Source organism: Loxodonta africana, chromosome 3 (genome assembly GCF_030014295.1).
Source record: "Loxodonta africana isolate mLoxAfr1 chromosome 3, mLoxAfr1.hap2, whole genome shotgun sequence".
In the NCBI taxonomy this organism is placed as follows: Eukaryota; Metazoa; Chordata; class Mammalia; order Proboscidea; family Elephantidae; genus Loxodonta; species Loxodonta africana.
The window spans coordinates 32,520,685-32,536,910 of NC_087344.1; the positions used below are offsets into that span (position 1 = coordinate 32,520,685).

General features: G+C 53.1%; 1 protein-coding gene across 3 annotated transcripts; it reads right to left on the reverse strand.

Moving 5' to 3' along the window:
- Positions 1-1,254: 1,254 nt before the first annotated feature.
- Positions 1,255-16,204, reverse strand: USHBP1 (USH1 protein network component harmonin binding protein 1). 3 transcript variants are annotated; one of them, XM_023552248.2, is made up of 13 exons: positions 13,132-16,204; positions 12,657-12,755; positions 12,405-12,556; positions 11,471-11,906; positions 10,037-10,162; positions 9,746-9,882; positions 9,467-9,607; positions 8,930-9,151; positions 6,604-6,853; positions 4,843-5,064; positions 3,985-4,082; positions 3,697-3,819; positions 1,255-3,471 (listed from the first exon to the last, which is right to left on the reverse strand). In XM_023552248.2, exons 2-13 carry the CDS (start codon positions 12,708-12,710, stop codon positions 3,282-3,284), a joined length of 2,151 nt encoding a protein of 716 aa, XP_023408016.1. In that variant the 5' UTR covers positions 12,711-12,755; positions 13,132-16,204; the 3' UTR covers positions 1,255-3,281. The 3 variants fall into 3 exon arrangements, with proteins under 3 accessions (XP_023408016.1, XP_003413324.1, XP_064137010.1); XM_003413276.3 differs by having other exon boundaries at positions 8,930-9,103; positions 12,657-16,204; XM_064280940.1 differs by having other exon boundaries at positions 12,657-16,204.
- Positions 16,205-16,226: the final 22 nt, after the last annotated feature.

The window sequence follows — 16,226 nt, forward strand, 5'->3', positions numbered from 1 at the left end:
ACCCACCGACCCTTCTGGGGCCTCCCCCTTTCCCCTTTAATTTCCTTTTTTTTCTGTGCTTTACAGAAAGGGCTGGGCTATTCGGCCAGCTGGACTGCAGATGTCTTCCGGCCTGCAGTCCCTGCCAGTCCCCGCATTTATTAGGCACCATTGGTTTGAGAGGAGGCCGGACAACCCTGGGCAGGGGAAGGCAAGTTTCTCCCTCTGGACCTGTTAACCTTTAACTGGCTATTGGAGCCCTTCCCATGGTGACCTTTCCCCTCGGCAACCCCACAGATCCAGCGCCTGGCCTTATCTCCCACCGTGCTCCGGACCCAGCCTGACACCAGGGCACATGGGCTGGGCCTCTGAGGACTTCAGGGTGGGAGAAACCAGTGTCTTCTTCCCCTCCTGCTCCTAAGCCTCCCCTCTCAGGAGAGGTCCTTGGGAAAGAGTCTTCCCCACCCCAGATGACACCTAAAGAGGCGCCCCCCTGGAGCAAAGGTGTTTGGAATTGTGCAACACTTTGGGGGAAACTGAGGCTCAGGGAGAGTCAAGCCCACCCAGCCCTGAGCCTCTTAGCCTCCCAGAGGGGGCCTGGCAGGGTCCCTGGTGAGCGAAGCCTTAAACCAAGTTGCCCTTGAGTTGGTTCCCAGTCCATGTGCTGCAGAGTAGGATTGTGCCTCGTAGAGTTTTCAAGCCTGTAAACTTTCGAAAGCTGATCTCCAAGCCTTCCTTCGGAAGCACCTCTGGGTGGGTTCTAAATTCCAACTTTCGGATTAGCAGGTGAGCTGTGAACCATCTGATCCACCTAGGAACTACCCACAGGTCTGACTGGGGTGGAGTTTTGACCACAACCTGATGTTACGCCCTGCTGGGGGAGAGAGGCCTGGGTGGGCAGAGAGGACCCTTTGGTTCTGGGCTGCCTGGGAGTGAGTGGGGGCTGACTGGTTATTTGGGGAAAAGCCAGGGGTCCTAGGCCAGTGGCCTGGACCTGCTGGATCGTTGCTCAGGGACACAGGTTGGGGGGGTTCTCAGAGAAGTGATCCAAGGCAATTAAAAGGGAGAGAAGGCTCAGGGAGGATGTTCAGAGGGGGTCTGGGCAGGAGGGGGTGAGGAACTGAGGGGGACTAGCCTGGGGGAGGGGGCAGGGGGGATCAGAAGGACGGGTTGGGTGGGTTTGGTGGATGAGCCCTAGAGCCTCCAATTGTTCAAGCTGTGCCCCCCACCCCCACCCAACCCGCCTCCTCCCAGTAGCCTCCCTCACTCCCTGGGGCCGCCTGGGGGTGTGTCCAGGCCTGACCTCGCCCCCCTGACCCCTGCCCGTGGCCCCGCAGTGACATTTGACCCTGCAGGGGCCACAAAGCTGGGACAAAGAGTCCTAGGCCCATCTGCTGAGAGGGCGCCCGTGGGAACAGCCAGCCCATGTTCCCCAGGCAGCCTGTGAACAGGCCACCCTACAACGGCAACCCCAGGCCCTTTCTCTCCCCCGCCCCTTGCAAACCCACCACATGCAAACTCTTACCCCACCCTCCTACGGATGACCTTGGCTCCCCTTCCCCACAAGGGCAACCTGGGGGGATTAGATCATGCTTGGGGAGGGGGGCAAAGTTGGCTCTTCTGCCCCTTCCCCCCCATTGGCAGTCTTGCCCGCCTCAGTTCCCCTGCTTTCTTCAAAGTCAACTGGGTCCAGAGACACTGAGGAAGGTACAAAGGTGAACAGCCCCAGGAGTTAGAGGTGGCTGTTGGTCCCTTCTCCTTCCACCTCTCAACTCAGGCAGCAAGGGTTCAAGTCCAGGCTTGGCCACTGACTGAAACTGACCCCAAGTACATGGCCCCTCTCTTGAAACCGGTAGCACCTCACACACACCTGCACAGGTGTGACTCGGACCCCTCCTCCCCCAGGCTGGACACAAAATGCTTTCTAATCTCTGTCTTGGGTTTCAGTGACTGCCCAGGAGAGGACAGCTGGCTGCTAATCCTGCTAGGCTGGGGTGAGGCCCACCCCGGCTTTCTAGGCCCAGCTAGGCCATTGGGGGGTGGGGGGGCAAGAGGTGTGGCCTGTGCAAATACAGACTAATCAGCTGCCTGCTGTTAAAAAATCAAGCCCATTGCTATGGAGTCATTTCTGATTTCTGGTAGCGACTACATGTGTGTCAGAGTAGAACTCCATAGGATTTCCTTGGCTGTAATCTTTATGGAAGCAGATTGTCAGGCCTTTCTTCCGTACCACCACTAGGTGGTTTCGAACCACCGATCTTTAGGTTAGTAGTTGAGTGCAAACCATTTAACCAAGCATAAACACCTCCCATAGCTCCCATCAGCCTCAGGAAGAAGCCTGAACTTCTCAGCCTGGCCAGGGGCACTCCCCACCCTGGAGGTCATGAATCTGCCTCATTGCCAACCATAACTGTGTGCTCTGAACTCATCTGTGTACAGCCCAAAGCCCCTAAGTCCACACTTCACCCAGAAGCCCTCTGCCTTAGCTGTAAATTCTTCAAAGCCAAATTCCAAAGACCTTTCTGGCCCCCCTCCCCTGTCTCCACCCTGTGAATAAGTGCTCTTTGGAGCTAACATTCCTCTTTGCACACCCTGAGCTGTTCCAGCCTCAGTTTCCCTTCTGTGATATGAGCCTCCTCCTCTTTGTGAACATCTCCCAGTCCAAACCCAGCACCTCCTTGTGAAGGGATGGGGAGGGAAGGCATGCCCACCCCAACTTCCCCCCATGGAAGGGTCCAGATGGCAGCTGGAATTTTAGCTCTGGCTACTTAACTTCAGAAACTGGCTGAGCCTCAGTTTCCTCATTTGTCCCCTCAGCCCCCAGCTCAAGTGGGAGAGCTTTGTCTCTGATTCCCCAGGGACTGTCACCACAGCCCAGTCGGCTTCCTGCCCAACCCCAATGACATGACAGGCTTATACTCCAGATGGTGCCAGGCCAGATCCTAAGACATGAAACAAAACAAAAAAACCCACTGCTGTCTAGTCAATTCTAACTTAGGGCGCCCCCATGCGTTACAGAGTAGAACTGCTTCATAGGGTTTTCATGGCTATAATCTTCCCAGAAACAAATCACCAGGCTTTTTTCCGTAGCACCACTGTGTGGGTTTGAACCACCAACCTCTCAGTTAGTAGTTGAGTGCAAAAGACATTAAGGTTTTCTCAAACTCCTAGTCACCCTCCAGCAGGCCATCACGTGCCAAACACACCCCAAACAAGCCAAGTCACATAAAGTCACTCCAGGGTGTTTATGACATCACCAGCCACCACTCTGTGGCGCTTCTGGATGCAACCTGTTGCAGGGTCTACAGAAGGGTCTCCCCTGGCTGGGGTGGCGGGCGGGGCGGCTGGGGCCTCCCCAAAGCCCTCACAGTGGTTTCCAGCACAGCCAGCTCCTCTGCTTGTCGGGCCTCCATTAGTGCCACCTGCTGCTGCAGCTTCCGCTGCTGCTCCTCCTGCTTCCTTTGTGCTCCTCGGAGGGCAAGGACCAGGGCACTGGTGGGGGTGGGAGCTAAGCCAGGAAACAGCCCCTCCCTCATCCCCACACCAGAGCTCCCTGGGATTGGGTCCTCCTGGGGTCTCACTGGGCATCAGGGGAGGTGTGGGAACAATTGAATGCACTGCCCACCTCACAGAGGGGAAACTGAGGCCCAGAGAGAGCCAGGGACACTGCTGAATTGACCAGAGAGGCAGGACAGGGACCCAGGGCAGTGGGCCCACCTGTGAGCTTTGCATAAGCTGCTGTTCAGCTTGGCAGTCTGAGTGCATTTGGCTCTAGCCTTCTGTGTTGCCTCTTCCAGCTCTTCCCGAAGACTCTGCAGCTGCCCCCGCAGGTCCACAGCCCTAGTGCAGGGGTGGGGAGAGGGGATCACAGCCATGGCCAATCACTGTCCCTCTCCTCCTCCCACCTACCTGCCCAGTGTTTCCAGGTAGACACACCTGTACAAAGGTATGCATCCTGGCCTCTCTAAGCCCACCCATTTCCCAGCCCAGAAGCCAGGCACATACCGGGTTAGTGACACCTCCAAGTCCCGGGCCAGCTCCTCGGGGTCCCGAACCCTGCCCACCTGGCCTCCATCAATGCCACCAGGGGCAGCAGGAGGGCCCTAAGGGGGGCAGAAGGGAGGGAAGAGCCAAGTGTGCTAAGCCTAAGGTGGACACCCAAAACACCCAGGTGGTGGGGGCCATATCTCTGCCCTCACAGAACCCCTAATAAAGGTAAAATTATTCCCCGGATAATAATTCCCTGGGACATAAGAAATGGAGACCTCATCTGAAAGCAACCCAGGAGGGTGTCCTTGAGGAGGTGATGTCTGAGCTGAGACTGTAGGAGATCAAGGACTGAATGAGACAAAGAGCGAATGGTGTTCCAGGCAGGGGCCCAGCATGTGCAAGGGCCTGGAGGTGGGAGAGATATTCAAAGAGCCACATTAAAGAGCCTGGACTCTGAAAGTTCTAGAAAGCTATCTATGGAAGGTTTTAAGCAGACAACAGACAAGATCAGACAGGAAGGGGCAAAAGGGGAGGCCTTAGGGAGGAGGCTGGAGCTAAGATTTAGGAGACGAGGCACAGGCTAGGGCAGCAGGGATGGAGAGGGAGAACATGGACAGGCCTTGGGCTGGGATGAAGGAGAAGGAATAGGTTTGAGGAGAAGATGCTAAACCCCTTGAGGCTTATTGGGCTCCATACCCTCAAAGAAAGAAATCCCAAGGTACAGGTGTGAACCTTGATGCTCAGCTTAACTATTATATGTGCCACTCTGTGCCAAAATGGAAACCAAAGCTCAGAGGGGCTCATGATTGTCTGGGGCCACAAAGCCAGTAGTATAATACTGCTATCCCTCCCAGATCCAGATGGGTCTCTCACCTGGGCCCATCCCTCCTCATCCCCGCTGCTCCTGCCTCCACTGCTGTCTCCACCACTGCCGTCCTCCTCACCAGCCTGGAGCTGGGCCCGCTCCCAACGCAGCTGCTCCAGAAGGACCAGGTGGGCTGGGCCCAGGACTCGAAGGGCGGCCTCCCGTAGCTCCAGGCCCTGCTTCTCCCGGCGGGCCAGCTGTAGCCAAAGTGTCAGGTCTGCCAGGGTCTCCTGAGGGGCAGAGGACAGGGCAGAGAATTTGTGCCTCGAGGGCCAGCCACGGAGGGCAATGGTGGTTCAGTGATAGAACCCGCATCTTCTATATGGTTTGATTCCTGGTCAATGCACCTTATGACCAGCCACCACCTATCTGTCTCTGGAGGCTTGCAGATTGCTATGATACTTAACAGATTTCAGTGGAGCTTCCAGACTAATATGGACTAGGAAGAAAGGCCTGGCAATTGACTTGCAAAAATCAGCCAAGGAAAGCCCTAAGGATCACAACAGTCCAATCTTGATCTGCTTGGGGTTGCCATGAATTGGGGGCTGAACTGATGTCAGGTAATAACAACAAGACCCTCAACGAGATGGACTGACACAGTGGCTGCAACAATGGGCTCAAGCATACCAACATTTGTGAGGATGGTGCAAGACCGGGCAGTGTTTCGTTCTGTTGTACATAGGGTCTCTATGAGTCGGAACCCACTCGATAGCACATAACAACAATAAGATCAGCCATTAGGGAAACTGAAGCACACACTGTAGGCTAGGCAGGCAAGAAGTCTGACCCTCACCATGGTTTTGTGAGGTGGAAAAATACCATCCCCCCAATAAAAGAGTCCTGGTGGTACAACAGTTAAGTGCTTGGCTCCTAACTGAAAGGTTAGCGGTTTGAACACACCCAGCGACTCCACAGGAGAAAGACCTGGCCATTTGCTCTTACAAAGTTTACAGCCTAGGAAGCGCTATGGGGTTCCACATGGGGTCACCATGAGTCGAAAATCAACTTGACCGCACCCAACAACGACAATAATAAAAGCTATGGCTGTGTGACGATTATTCAAATGTCAAATGTTTTGTATTGTTGGATGATAGTGCCCATTGACTTAGTGTGATGGTGTCCACCATGTTGTCTTTTATATATTTACCACAATATATAAAAAATATGTTTGCTATATACATACATATTGCACATAATATACATATGTATACATGGCTGTAACATGGCAGTTCAGAGAAGGCAAGTATCTTAGACAAAGTCAAGTACCAGCTCAGTGGAAGCATCTGCATTTCTTCAACTCCAGAACCTGGAGTATTTAACACAAGGCTACAAGCGCCAGATTATGTCCTCTGCCCCCACCTCTTTCCCATACCCATACCCAGTGCCATCAAGTCGATTCCGACTCATAGCGACCCTATAGGACAGAATAGAATTGCCCCGTATTTTCCAAGGAGCACCTGGCAGATTCGAACTGCTGACCCTTTGGTTAGCAGCAGTAGCACTTAACCACTGTGCCACCAGGGTTTCCTCTCTTTCCCATAGGAAGGGCATTTTTGAAAGCCAGATTGGGAGTCTAATGAGAAAATGAAACTCAGAGGACAAACTCCTATTCACCCCTCAAAACCATAGCTCTAATTCTCCTTCCTCCAGGAAGCCCGAAGACCCCTCCTTTGCGCCTTGGTCCCTCCAGCTACGCCCCCTCTCTGCCTTAGTGAAAAAGCTTTGTCTTGGCAGGATTGATTGACAGGGTGACCACAGCCCATGAGTACCCGCGTGGTTACTAGGTCCTGCTGGATCTGCATCTTCTCCAGCTGGGGCAGAGCTGGGCCAGGCCGAGTCTCCAACATGGCCTGCAGCATGGCTTCCGACTGGGGCACATTGGACATGGGTGCCAGGGTGGGGCCAGGCTCCAGGGGAATCTTCATCAGAGCACTGTGCTTCTGGAGACGCTGGATGTAGCCTTTGAGCTGGGTAGCAACCTCCTGTAGCGTTGGCGTGTCCACACTGCTGCCCTCGGGTCTATGGAAACAGAAGAGGAGTCTGTGTAAACACTGGTGGACGTGGTTGTGCTAACCTCATGCCAACCCTGGTGCACTATCATCTTCCATTTTACTGACCACAATGGATCCTATGCCATCTGTGGTGGACCCTCTTATACCAACATGGTAATCACTATAAAGTAAACTCCAATAAGCACTGTCATCCATCAAGACAATAGGGTAGACACCATCACACCAACCCAGTCAGTGAACACCATCATTGATCAAGATAGTATGGTAGACAATCACACTAACCCAAGGAGTACTGTTATGGATTGAATCGTGTCCCCAAAAAATATGTGTTGTAAATCCATTTGGGAATGAGTTATCTTTGTTATGTTAATGAGGCAGGATTAGTGTAGGGTGTATCTTGAGTCAATCTCTTTTGATATATAAAAGAGATTAAATGCAAGCTAACAACCAGAGACCAGGGAAGAGAGATGCCAAGACACATGAAGATTGCCCAGGAGCAGAAGCTCAAAGAGACAAGGACTTTCCTCCAGAGCTGACATGGAAAGAAAGCCTTCTCCTATAGCCAGCACCCTGAATTTGGACTTCTAGCCTCCTAAATTGTGAGAAAATAAGTTACTGTTTGTTAAAGCCACCTATTTGTAGTATTTCTGTTATGGCAGCACTACATAACTAAGACAGGCACCGTCATCCACCAAGACATCATGACCATCCAACAGGCACCATCATCCATCAAGACAACATGGTGGTCACCATCATGACTACCTAATGGGCACCATCGCCCATGCCATCATGGTGGACACCATCACACCAACCCAATTATGGTGAACTAAGTTCCTTTATGTGGCCTTTTCCCTTGGTGCTTTGGAAAAATGGCTTGGAAGATTTTCCCCCTAAGCTCTGAGGAGTTACCTTTGCCCTAATTTTCTACCCAAGAACATTTTGTTATTTTGTCCAGGTTGATTGACATCTCCTGGGAAAGCTGTAAAACAACTTGGTTTGATACTTTTTGTCTGGCCCTGAGCTGCAGCCTGCCCTGTGATTGGTATGCACCTTGCAGGGATTGGTCAATAGACTATGCAAATGAGGTGTCTGTGGCCTACCAAGAGGGGATTGGTAAATTTGCGGCCCTGGGGGGAGGGCCATTCCTTGAAATTGACAAGGAGTTTGTGCATATAAGCAGCCAACCCCACAGAAGTTTTTTAGATAGAAAGATGCAGGAAAAAAAGCAACAGGAAGCAGAAAGAAGAAAGATGGGAGAAGAAGCAGAGAGAGAGAAGAGGCAAGAAACCTCCTCGAGAGCTGTAACAAGGGCTTTAACACTGAAGATTGTGAGAGGCCTAGAAGGGGCCCAGCAGTAGAACTGGCAGTGACAGGCCTGGAAGTGGCCCTGCAGCAGAGTTGGTGGTGAAAAACATCAGGGCCAAGAGGAAGCCTGCATGGCTAGGAGGAGCAGAGGGAGCTGTCCTGAAGAAAACAGACTTTGCCTACATGCTTCCTTAAGCCTGATCCTGAGACGTAACCTGTTAATTCATTATTAAGCTCCTTAGCTGTAAGTATGGTCTGTGAGTTTTGTGTGGCCATTGCAATGGATTATTGAACCTAGAAGAGAACTAGAGAGTGCTGTGGGAGGGACGGCTGGTGTCAGAATTGGTAAAAAGGTTGGAGGGAGGAGGTAAGTCTGACATCTACCTCAGAGGAATCAGCCTTGGGCTGATGCTGATCTTGATTTGCATTATTACCCCTGAAGTTAGACAGGTTCTGATACTACTCCACCCTCTGACACCAATGAACACCATCACCCAGTATGCTAACCCTGTTTGGCAGCATCATGCCAACCTCAATGAGTATCATCAGGCCAGCCTTGTAAAGCACCATCATCCATCCACCTTTGTGCCAACTATGGTGGGTCCTATGCCAATCCAATCAACTGCCATGCCAACCTCATTGAGTAGCAACAGGCCAACTCCAGTCCTTGCTGGACACAACCATGCCAAACTCCAACACAGGGCCATCTTTGGGAACCCCACCTCCCAATCAGGGGTTCATTCACTGGTCAGCCCAGTCCCAGGGTCCCCAGGCATACCTTGGCTGGGCATCCCGTGGTGCTTCTCCATCTATGGCAATCTCCTCTTGTGCCAACAGCCTCCATGCTTCCTTCTCAGCTGCCTGCAGGTCACCCACCGAGGCTCCTTTCCTTGCTCCCAAGCTGGCCTTCCACAGAGCAAGCAAGGCCCCATAGGCCTCCTCACAGCGTTCACTGCGGGACATCAGTCCTGAGTGCTCCAGGATGCTCAGGTCACCTAGTCTCCTCCCAGAGAGCAAACTCCTATTCATTCCTCAGAACCCCAGCTCCAATCTTTTTCTACCAGGAAGCCTGCCCTCATTTTACTATATGAGTTCCAGTCTCAACTGCTCCCGGGACCCTCACTTTCCTCCTCGCCCCCGCCCCTGGAAAACTCAGACTCCTTCAGCAACCTTGGACTAAGGCTACCTTTAATTAATAGTTGTGGTGGGAGAAACTGCTTTCCGGGGAGGGCCTTGCCCCCCTTTTTGAATGGGGCCATTGCCGGGGTGCCCACCTCCTCCTCAGCCAGGGGCATCACTGATGGGGTATACTGACCTGTACTGCAAGGCCAGGTGCAGGGCTGTGGCCTCAGCCTCCCGCTGGCCCAGCTGCATGCTGAGACCCTCACACCGGCCCTTGTACCCCTGGAGCACAGCCGACAGCAGACGGTTGAAGCATTTGAGCTTCTCGATGCTCCTGCCTCCAAAGGTGGGGAAGAGGAAAAGTTAGAGGCCTACTGGGGCAGCCAGGATCTGACTCCCATCTCTCCCCTTCTCCTACTCCAACTGGGGGAGGTGCTGGTGCCCTTCCTAGCTCAGCATTTGTGACTCTTACCCCTGGAGCTGGTCAATCTGGGTTTCCATGATTTGCATCTCGGGGGCAAGGGACCGGGTGGGGAGAGGTCCAAGAATCTGGGTGCTGGAATCACTCCGGAGGCGCCGGAGCAGGGGGTGAGCCAGGGGGAAGGAGTCCTGCCAGGAAGAGGTGACTTGATTAACCCCGATGGTCACCGAGGGCCAGGATCATGACTTCAGATCTTTTCCAATCCCAGAAACAATTGGATATAAATCTCACTCCCCTGAACTATCTCAGGATCATGAGCTCTTGATTCCCACATTTACTTACCTGAGTCCCCCAGGCCTCCCCGCCTGCCCCGGGGCTGCTGGAACCACTGCCTGAGCTGCCCCCTTGGCTGTGGGAGGGAGGTGGGAAGTGCTCCAGTCTCAGCAGGGAATCTTGCAGCTCCTGGACCTGGGAGGGACAGTGGGAATGTGAGGCCTAGGGGCTTCAACCGCTCACCATCCCTCCCCAGCGCCTGTTCCTGGGGAACAAGACCCTCAGCTAAAAGGCAGAAGTTCCAGATACAGATACCACCAAATCTCTCATTATGCGACCTTGGGGAAGTCTCTTAGCCACCCAAGACTTATCTTGCTTAGCAGCAAAATGGGTCTCGCTCCTTGGTCTGGGTTCCTGAAGCCCTGGGTCTCTCTGTTAGTCCAGCTTGAAGATGGGGGGCTCCCTCCCCATAGATATCCTCCAGTCACATGGTTTGGGATCCCATCCACACGCGAAGATGCCCAAATGTCTTCCTCTTGCCCTGAGATCTCCCCTGAGCTCTGGATTCAGACATACACCTGCTCCCTTGATGGCTCCACGTGGGTGTCTCATGGGCACCTCGAACTCATCAGGACCCAAACAAACCTCCTAGTATCCTCCAAGAAGGCAAACTCCTATTCATCCGTCAATAGGAGCTGGGGAGCTCCCATCTCCTTCCACCAAGAAGCCTGCCCCCACCCCAACCCCTCCCACAGCCTGCCCATCTTTCTCTTCCAATTCCTCCAGCCCCAAACTCTGGAGCTGTCCTCAACTCCTCTCTAGCTTTCACACCCACTCTTGTCAGCTCCACCTTTGACATCATCCAGAATTTTTCCACTGTTCACCACCTCCACTGCTAACCTGGATCATTGCAGTCACCGCCTCCCTGGTCTCCCAACTCCTGCCCTTACCCTCCAAGGTCTGTCCTCCCCTCAGCCACCTGTGAATGTCTGAGTCAGGTCATGTCCCTCCTATGCTCAGAACATTCCACGGCTCACTCCTCACTCAGAACAAAAGCTGAAGTCCTATGCAGCCCACCAGGCCCCCCTGCAAGCTCTGTCTTGTCACCTCCTGCCCTAATCTCCCCCCCACTCTCCCCCTCACTTGCTCACTCCAGCCACGTTGGCCTCTTTGCCGTTCCTTGAACATGCCTGGCGTGCTCTTGCCTCAGGGCCTTTGCACATGCTATTCCCTCTACCTGGAACACTCTTCCCCCAGCTCCTTGCATGATTCCTCCCTCATTTCCTTCTGTTCTTTACTCAAGCGTCACCTCCTCAGACCACCTTAAACTAAGGCCTTCCCTGACCACCTTACTAAGATTACAAGGGATCTTTCTTCTGGTTACTGGACTCAGCAGTGTCCGGCACACATTTGATGTTCCAGAAATGTATGTGGAATGAACAAATGAACAAGCGTTGCCTAAGCAGGTCCTGCCTCCTCCCTCAGACAGGACCAACCACTCACCTCTCTCTGCAGCGTCTCCTTCTCCATCCGCATGGCCTGGAGGGAGGCCTGTGTGCGGGCCAGCTCGTCCTCACGACTGTCTAGGGCCAGCTGCAGCCAGGCGTTCCTCTCGGTCAGGCGGGCTGCCTCCCGCTGGCAGCCCCCTGCCTCCTCCTGCCTCCTGAGGAGCCCTGCCCCCTCACTTCTGCTGTCTGCTTCCATTGGGCCAGGACAGCTGGGGGGCTGCTGGCGCCATGCAGCAACAGCTGCCTCCAGGGAACTCAGAGCATGCAGGAGGGTCTGGAACACATCGGGGGCTCCAGGCTTGGGGGGGATGGTCTCCCTATCCCGTGGGGCTGCCTCTGGGGCTTGGTGGACTTCCTCTGCAGGCTTCTGGGAGCCCTCAAGGGCTGAGGCTACTCCCCCGCCGAAGTCTCCATCAAGTTCCTTGTCTCTCCTGGGGAGACCAAGCCAGGAGGCTGAGCCACTGGGCACTTAGCGGGGAATTCTGGGAGCTTAAACCTCAGGGTCCCTGGGAGGTGTGAGCAGGGTAGGGAGCTGCCAAAAGCTCTGCTGTGGCACTGGCGGCCCAAGGGAGCCTTGGAATCCAGGAAACAGACTGGATAGAGATGAGGGGGCCCTGGGCTGGGGAAGCAGAGTGGGGACTCTCAAGAGAAGAAAGAGTCGGCCTTTGCAAAGGAAATAAAAGCATTTTATTAAAGGGCACAGCCCAGCCAAAGGTGGTGGGGGACAGAAGGTTCTGAAAAAGGAAGCGTTGTCCGGGGTGGCTGGTAGACAGGAACTGTCAGCATCAGGCAGGGCTTTGAAAGTCAGGCTCAGGAGGGCAATGGGGAGCCATGGTGGGTGTTTAAGCAGGGAAGGGGCCTAGGCAGAATGGTGGGTGGGAAAGAAGTGCCTTGGATGGTGTCAGCGGCACAGGCCAAGCGGCTCTTACCTGCTCCCCATGTCCTGCCCAGCAGCCTCGGCCACAGGGCCCAGCAGCTCTGACTTGCCATGACTCTCCTGCAGTAGTGCAGGGCCTGGCTCAGGGCTCCCAGTTACTGCCTCTGCCTCCTCTGAACTCTCAGCCACAGGGTCCAACTCACCCTGCAAACGACCCCCCAAGTCCTTGCTCTGAGCTAGGCAGGGCTGGGCCCTCGGCTCCTGAGAGGCTGGGCACAGCGGGGAAGGGGGGTGGGACACTCACGGGTGGAGGATGTCTCCCTCGCCGACTTCGGGGTCGCATGGCCCGGGCACTCATTATTGTCCAGAAATCAGTGCCCTCTGGGTCCTCCTTCCTCAGCCCCTAAAAACACAGCCTGGCCTCAGCTCCTGCTTTGCTGTCCTGGGCAAATGTTGGCCTCAATTTTCTCTTCTATGAGATGGGGCATTGCTTTTCCCCTCTGGAAGGGCTCTTGAGTTATCAATGTTGATTTGCATATTTGAATACTTCTCTTGACGGGCAGCTCACTACCTCACAAGGGCCTTCTGACCTCCCCTTTTCTTTTGTCCCCTTATTTTTCACCAAATCTATGCCCTCTCCTGTCTCTTTTCCTCGTCTCTGGGCCTGGGCCCAGGACCTCAAAGCCCCCACTTCTATGTAAGTTTCTTCTGAACCAGAGGTCCCAACCATGCATGCGGCCCTCTTACTCCCCTCTACTTCTCTGTTCCTCTTGGGGCACCTTGATCAGAAGTCCAAGTTGCCAAACACTCTCAGGGTCACTCTGGCCACTGCTTGCTCAGGCCTGAGCTGACCAAGACTGGCCTGGGAGAGGCAGGGGAAACAGGAAGCCCACTCCCCCGGTCATGTGACCTGTTATTGTACCATTTCCTCCTTGAGGACAGAGGCTTCCTCCAGCCCCTGTGTGGGACACGTGTCTAGCTCCTGAAATGTCAGCCTTTCCCCATGTCAGCCTCCAACCCCATGGCTCCTTTACCCTTGAAACTTGGATTTTATTTCCTGGGATGCAGAATGTTCCCCTGGGCTGATGCTCTTTGTCTGGTTCCTCTGTGAGCTCTTCTTCTCTGTGCGTTCCTTCAGTGCTGAGGTCACAGTTCTCTTTTCACCTTGGTCACGGACAGGTGCGGGTTTAGTAATCTTGAGCAAGTGATGCCTCCTTCTCAGCCTCAGCTCTCTTATCTATAAATTGGGGATACTTGTCAAATTTTTCTCATAGTGTCACGGGGATTTTAACAAGCCCTTTGCAGAGGGCTGGGCACATCAGGGAGCCAAATCATAATGTGTCCTCCTCTTTGTTCTCTCCTACCTCTCTGGCCATCCCACCACTGCTTTCTCTCCCAACTCCTGTTTCTCTTCCATTTAGCTGGATTCCCCAGAGTCTGGGTGGTCATTCTATCCTGCCCATTTTTCGCGAATCCAATTTAAATGGGCCTCCTAGTTTCCACCCCATAGTCAGAACTCAAGCTTCTCCCCTTCCACTTGGATGCCAGCTCCCTTCCTGGGCTTCCGGGCCCCCTCCACTATCTTTCCCACCCAGGCTCCAAAGGCAGCGATCTCACTGTCCCTCTCCTGCTCATGCATCCTCTATGGCTCCCTATTGCCCTTAGGAGAAATTTCGAGCTCTTCAAGGCCTTTAAAAAGTATACCTGCTGCCTACTCCCAGGTATACTCCATGTTCTAGCCACAATGATATTCAAGGACAGCTGAAGGTTTTCAACTCTCTCATACCCCAGGTTCTTTGACTATGCTGTCACCTTTGCCTGAGATATCCTTTCTTCTGCGCTTGGTTTAAACTCCTGTGTACAAAGGCTGGGGTCTAATCCGACTGACAGGGGTCTTCCCGCTTCTGTGTCTCCCAGAGGGCTGGGTCTTCCTGCCTCTGTGTCTCCCAGGAATGAAAGGCTAAGGGATGTAGGTAGAAAAGTAGAAATTCTAAGACTAGAGAGTGCCCAGGAGGTCTAGTGCCTCCCTCCTAACCTCTATAAAATCCAGTCATATTAACGTGTTAGAGGCTCCATGATCACCCCAAGGCTCTTCCAAACCTCCTGGCCTTGCCCGAGCTGTTCCTTCTGCCTGGAATGCCTTTTTCCTTCTTGATTCTCTGACAAATTCTTCATTCTTCAAGGCTCAGCTTAAACAGCTCCTTCAGACTGTGTCATTGAATCAGAATTTGGCAGATGTGGGCAGGCTTAAGGAGCCCTGGTGACAGAGTGGTTAAAGAGCTCAGTTGCTAACCAACAGGTCGGCAGTTCGAACCCATGCTTCACTCCACAGGAGAAAGATGCGGCAGTCTGCTTCTGTAAAGATTTACAGACTTGGAAACACTATGGGGCAGTGCTACTCTGCCCAACAGGGTCACTATCAGAGGCAATGAGTTTGGTTTCTTGGTTGGGCAGGCTTAAAGTCCCTGGGTGGTGCAAATGTTTAACACGTTCAGCTGCTAACCTAAAGCTTGGAGGTTTGAGTCCAACCAGAGGTGCCTTGGAAGAAAGGCCTGGCAGTCTACTTCTGAGAAATCAGACTTGAAAACCCTGTGGGGTCACCATGAGTTGGCATCGACTCAACAGCAACAGCTTGGGGCAGGCTTAACCCATTCTTTTACAAATAAACTGAGGCTCAAAGTGGTTTGGGGGCTAAAGGGAGAAATGTGCATGAAGAGCCTCTGATAAGGGTGATGAAAAAATTCAGGAAACGGCAAATGTGCTTTTACCTATATAAACTCGCTGCCCTGATGTCAATTCCACGACTCTGGAAGATCTTGGAAGCAGTAGTCAAAAAATCAAACGGTTTATTGCATTGGGCATATCTGCTGCAAAAGACCTCTTCAAAGTGTTAAAAAGCAAAAATGTCACTTTGAAGATTAAGGTGTGCCTGACTCAAGCCATGATGTTTTCAGCCACCACATATGCATGAGAAAGCTGGACAGTGAATAAGAAAGCCGGAAGAAGACTCGGTGCCTTTGAATTACGGTGTTGGTGAAAATACTGAATGTATCCTAGATTCCCAGAAGGAACAAATCTGTATTGAAAGAAGTACAGCCAGAATGCTCCTTAAAGCGAGGACGGTGAGACTTTGTCTCACGTACTTTGGACATGTTATCAGGAGGGACCAGTCCCTGGAGAAGGACATCATACTTGATAAGATGAAGACCCTCAACAAATTGGGTTGACACAGTGGCTGCAACAATGGGCTCAAGCCTAGCGATTGTGAGGATGGTGCAGGACCGGGCAGTTCTGTTGTACATGGGGTCGCTATGCGCCGGACTTCATGGCACTTAAACAACAGAACTGCCCCAGTGGGTATCCAAGGCTGGAAGCAGACTGCTGCATCTTCCTCCCCTAGAAGAGCTGCTGGGTTCCAATTGCCAATCTTCCTGTTAATAGCCAGGCGCTTACCTACTGTGCCACCACAATTTAAAAAAAATTTTTAAAAAGGTGATTTGAAATTGTTCTGCCTTAGTATTTTTGGTTGATGCAAATATATGTAAGTAACGAGAAAGATGAAACAATTGGGCGTGGTTTCGGGGCCAGGCCCCGCCCACTTCCATCTGGAAAATCCACCCCCTCTGAGAGCCAGGACTACTCTGTCAATCACCTCCCAAGCCCTGCCTCTTCACCCTAAATGCCGCCCGCCCAGCCTATCACATTGCAAGTTAGACCTCCTCCATCTCTCTGAGCCTCTTACCTTGAAAGCCCCACCCGCCCTGCTCTTACCAGCCTATCACCGTATTGATCAGTTTAATTTGGTTCCTCCAGGAATATTAGAAACTCAGTCCCTTAGCAGTCTCAGCCTATCAGCTTCCAAGCACGCATCGGG

Bases quoted from the DNA above. Each gene is read 5' to 3' on its own strand.
- USHBP1 (XM_023552248.2), bottom strand. From the start codon at position 12,710: ATGAGTGCCCGGGCCATGCGACCCCGAAGTCGGCGAGGGAGACATCCT. The intron at 12,557-12,656 runs GTGAGTGTCCCA...GGTCGTTTGCAG, and splicing joins GAGGGAGACATCCTCCACCC to GGTGAGTTGGACCCTGTGGC. The intron at 6,854-8,929 runs GTATGCCTGGGG...CTGTTTCCATAG, and splicing joins CCACGGGATGCCCAGCCAAG to ACCCGAGGGCAGCAGTGTGG.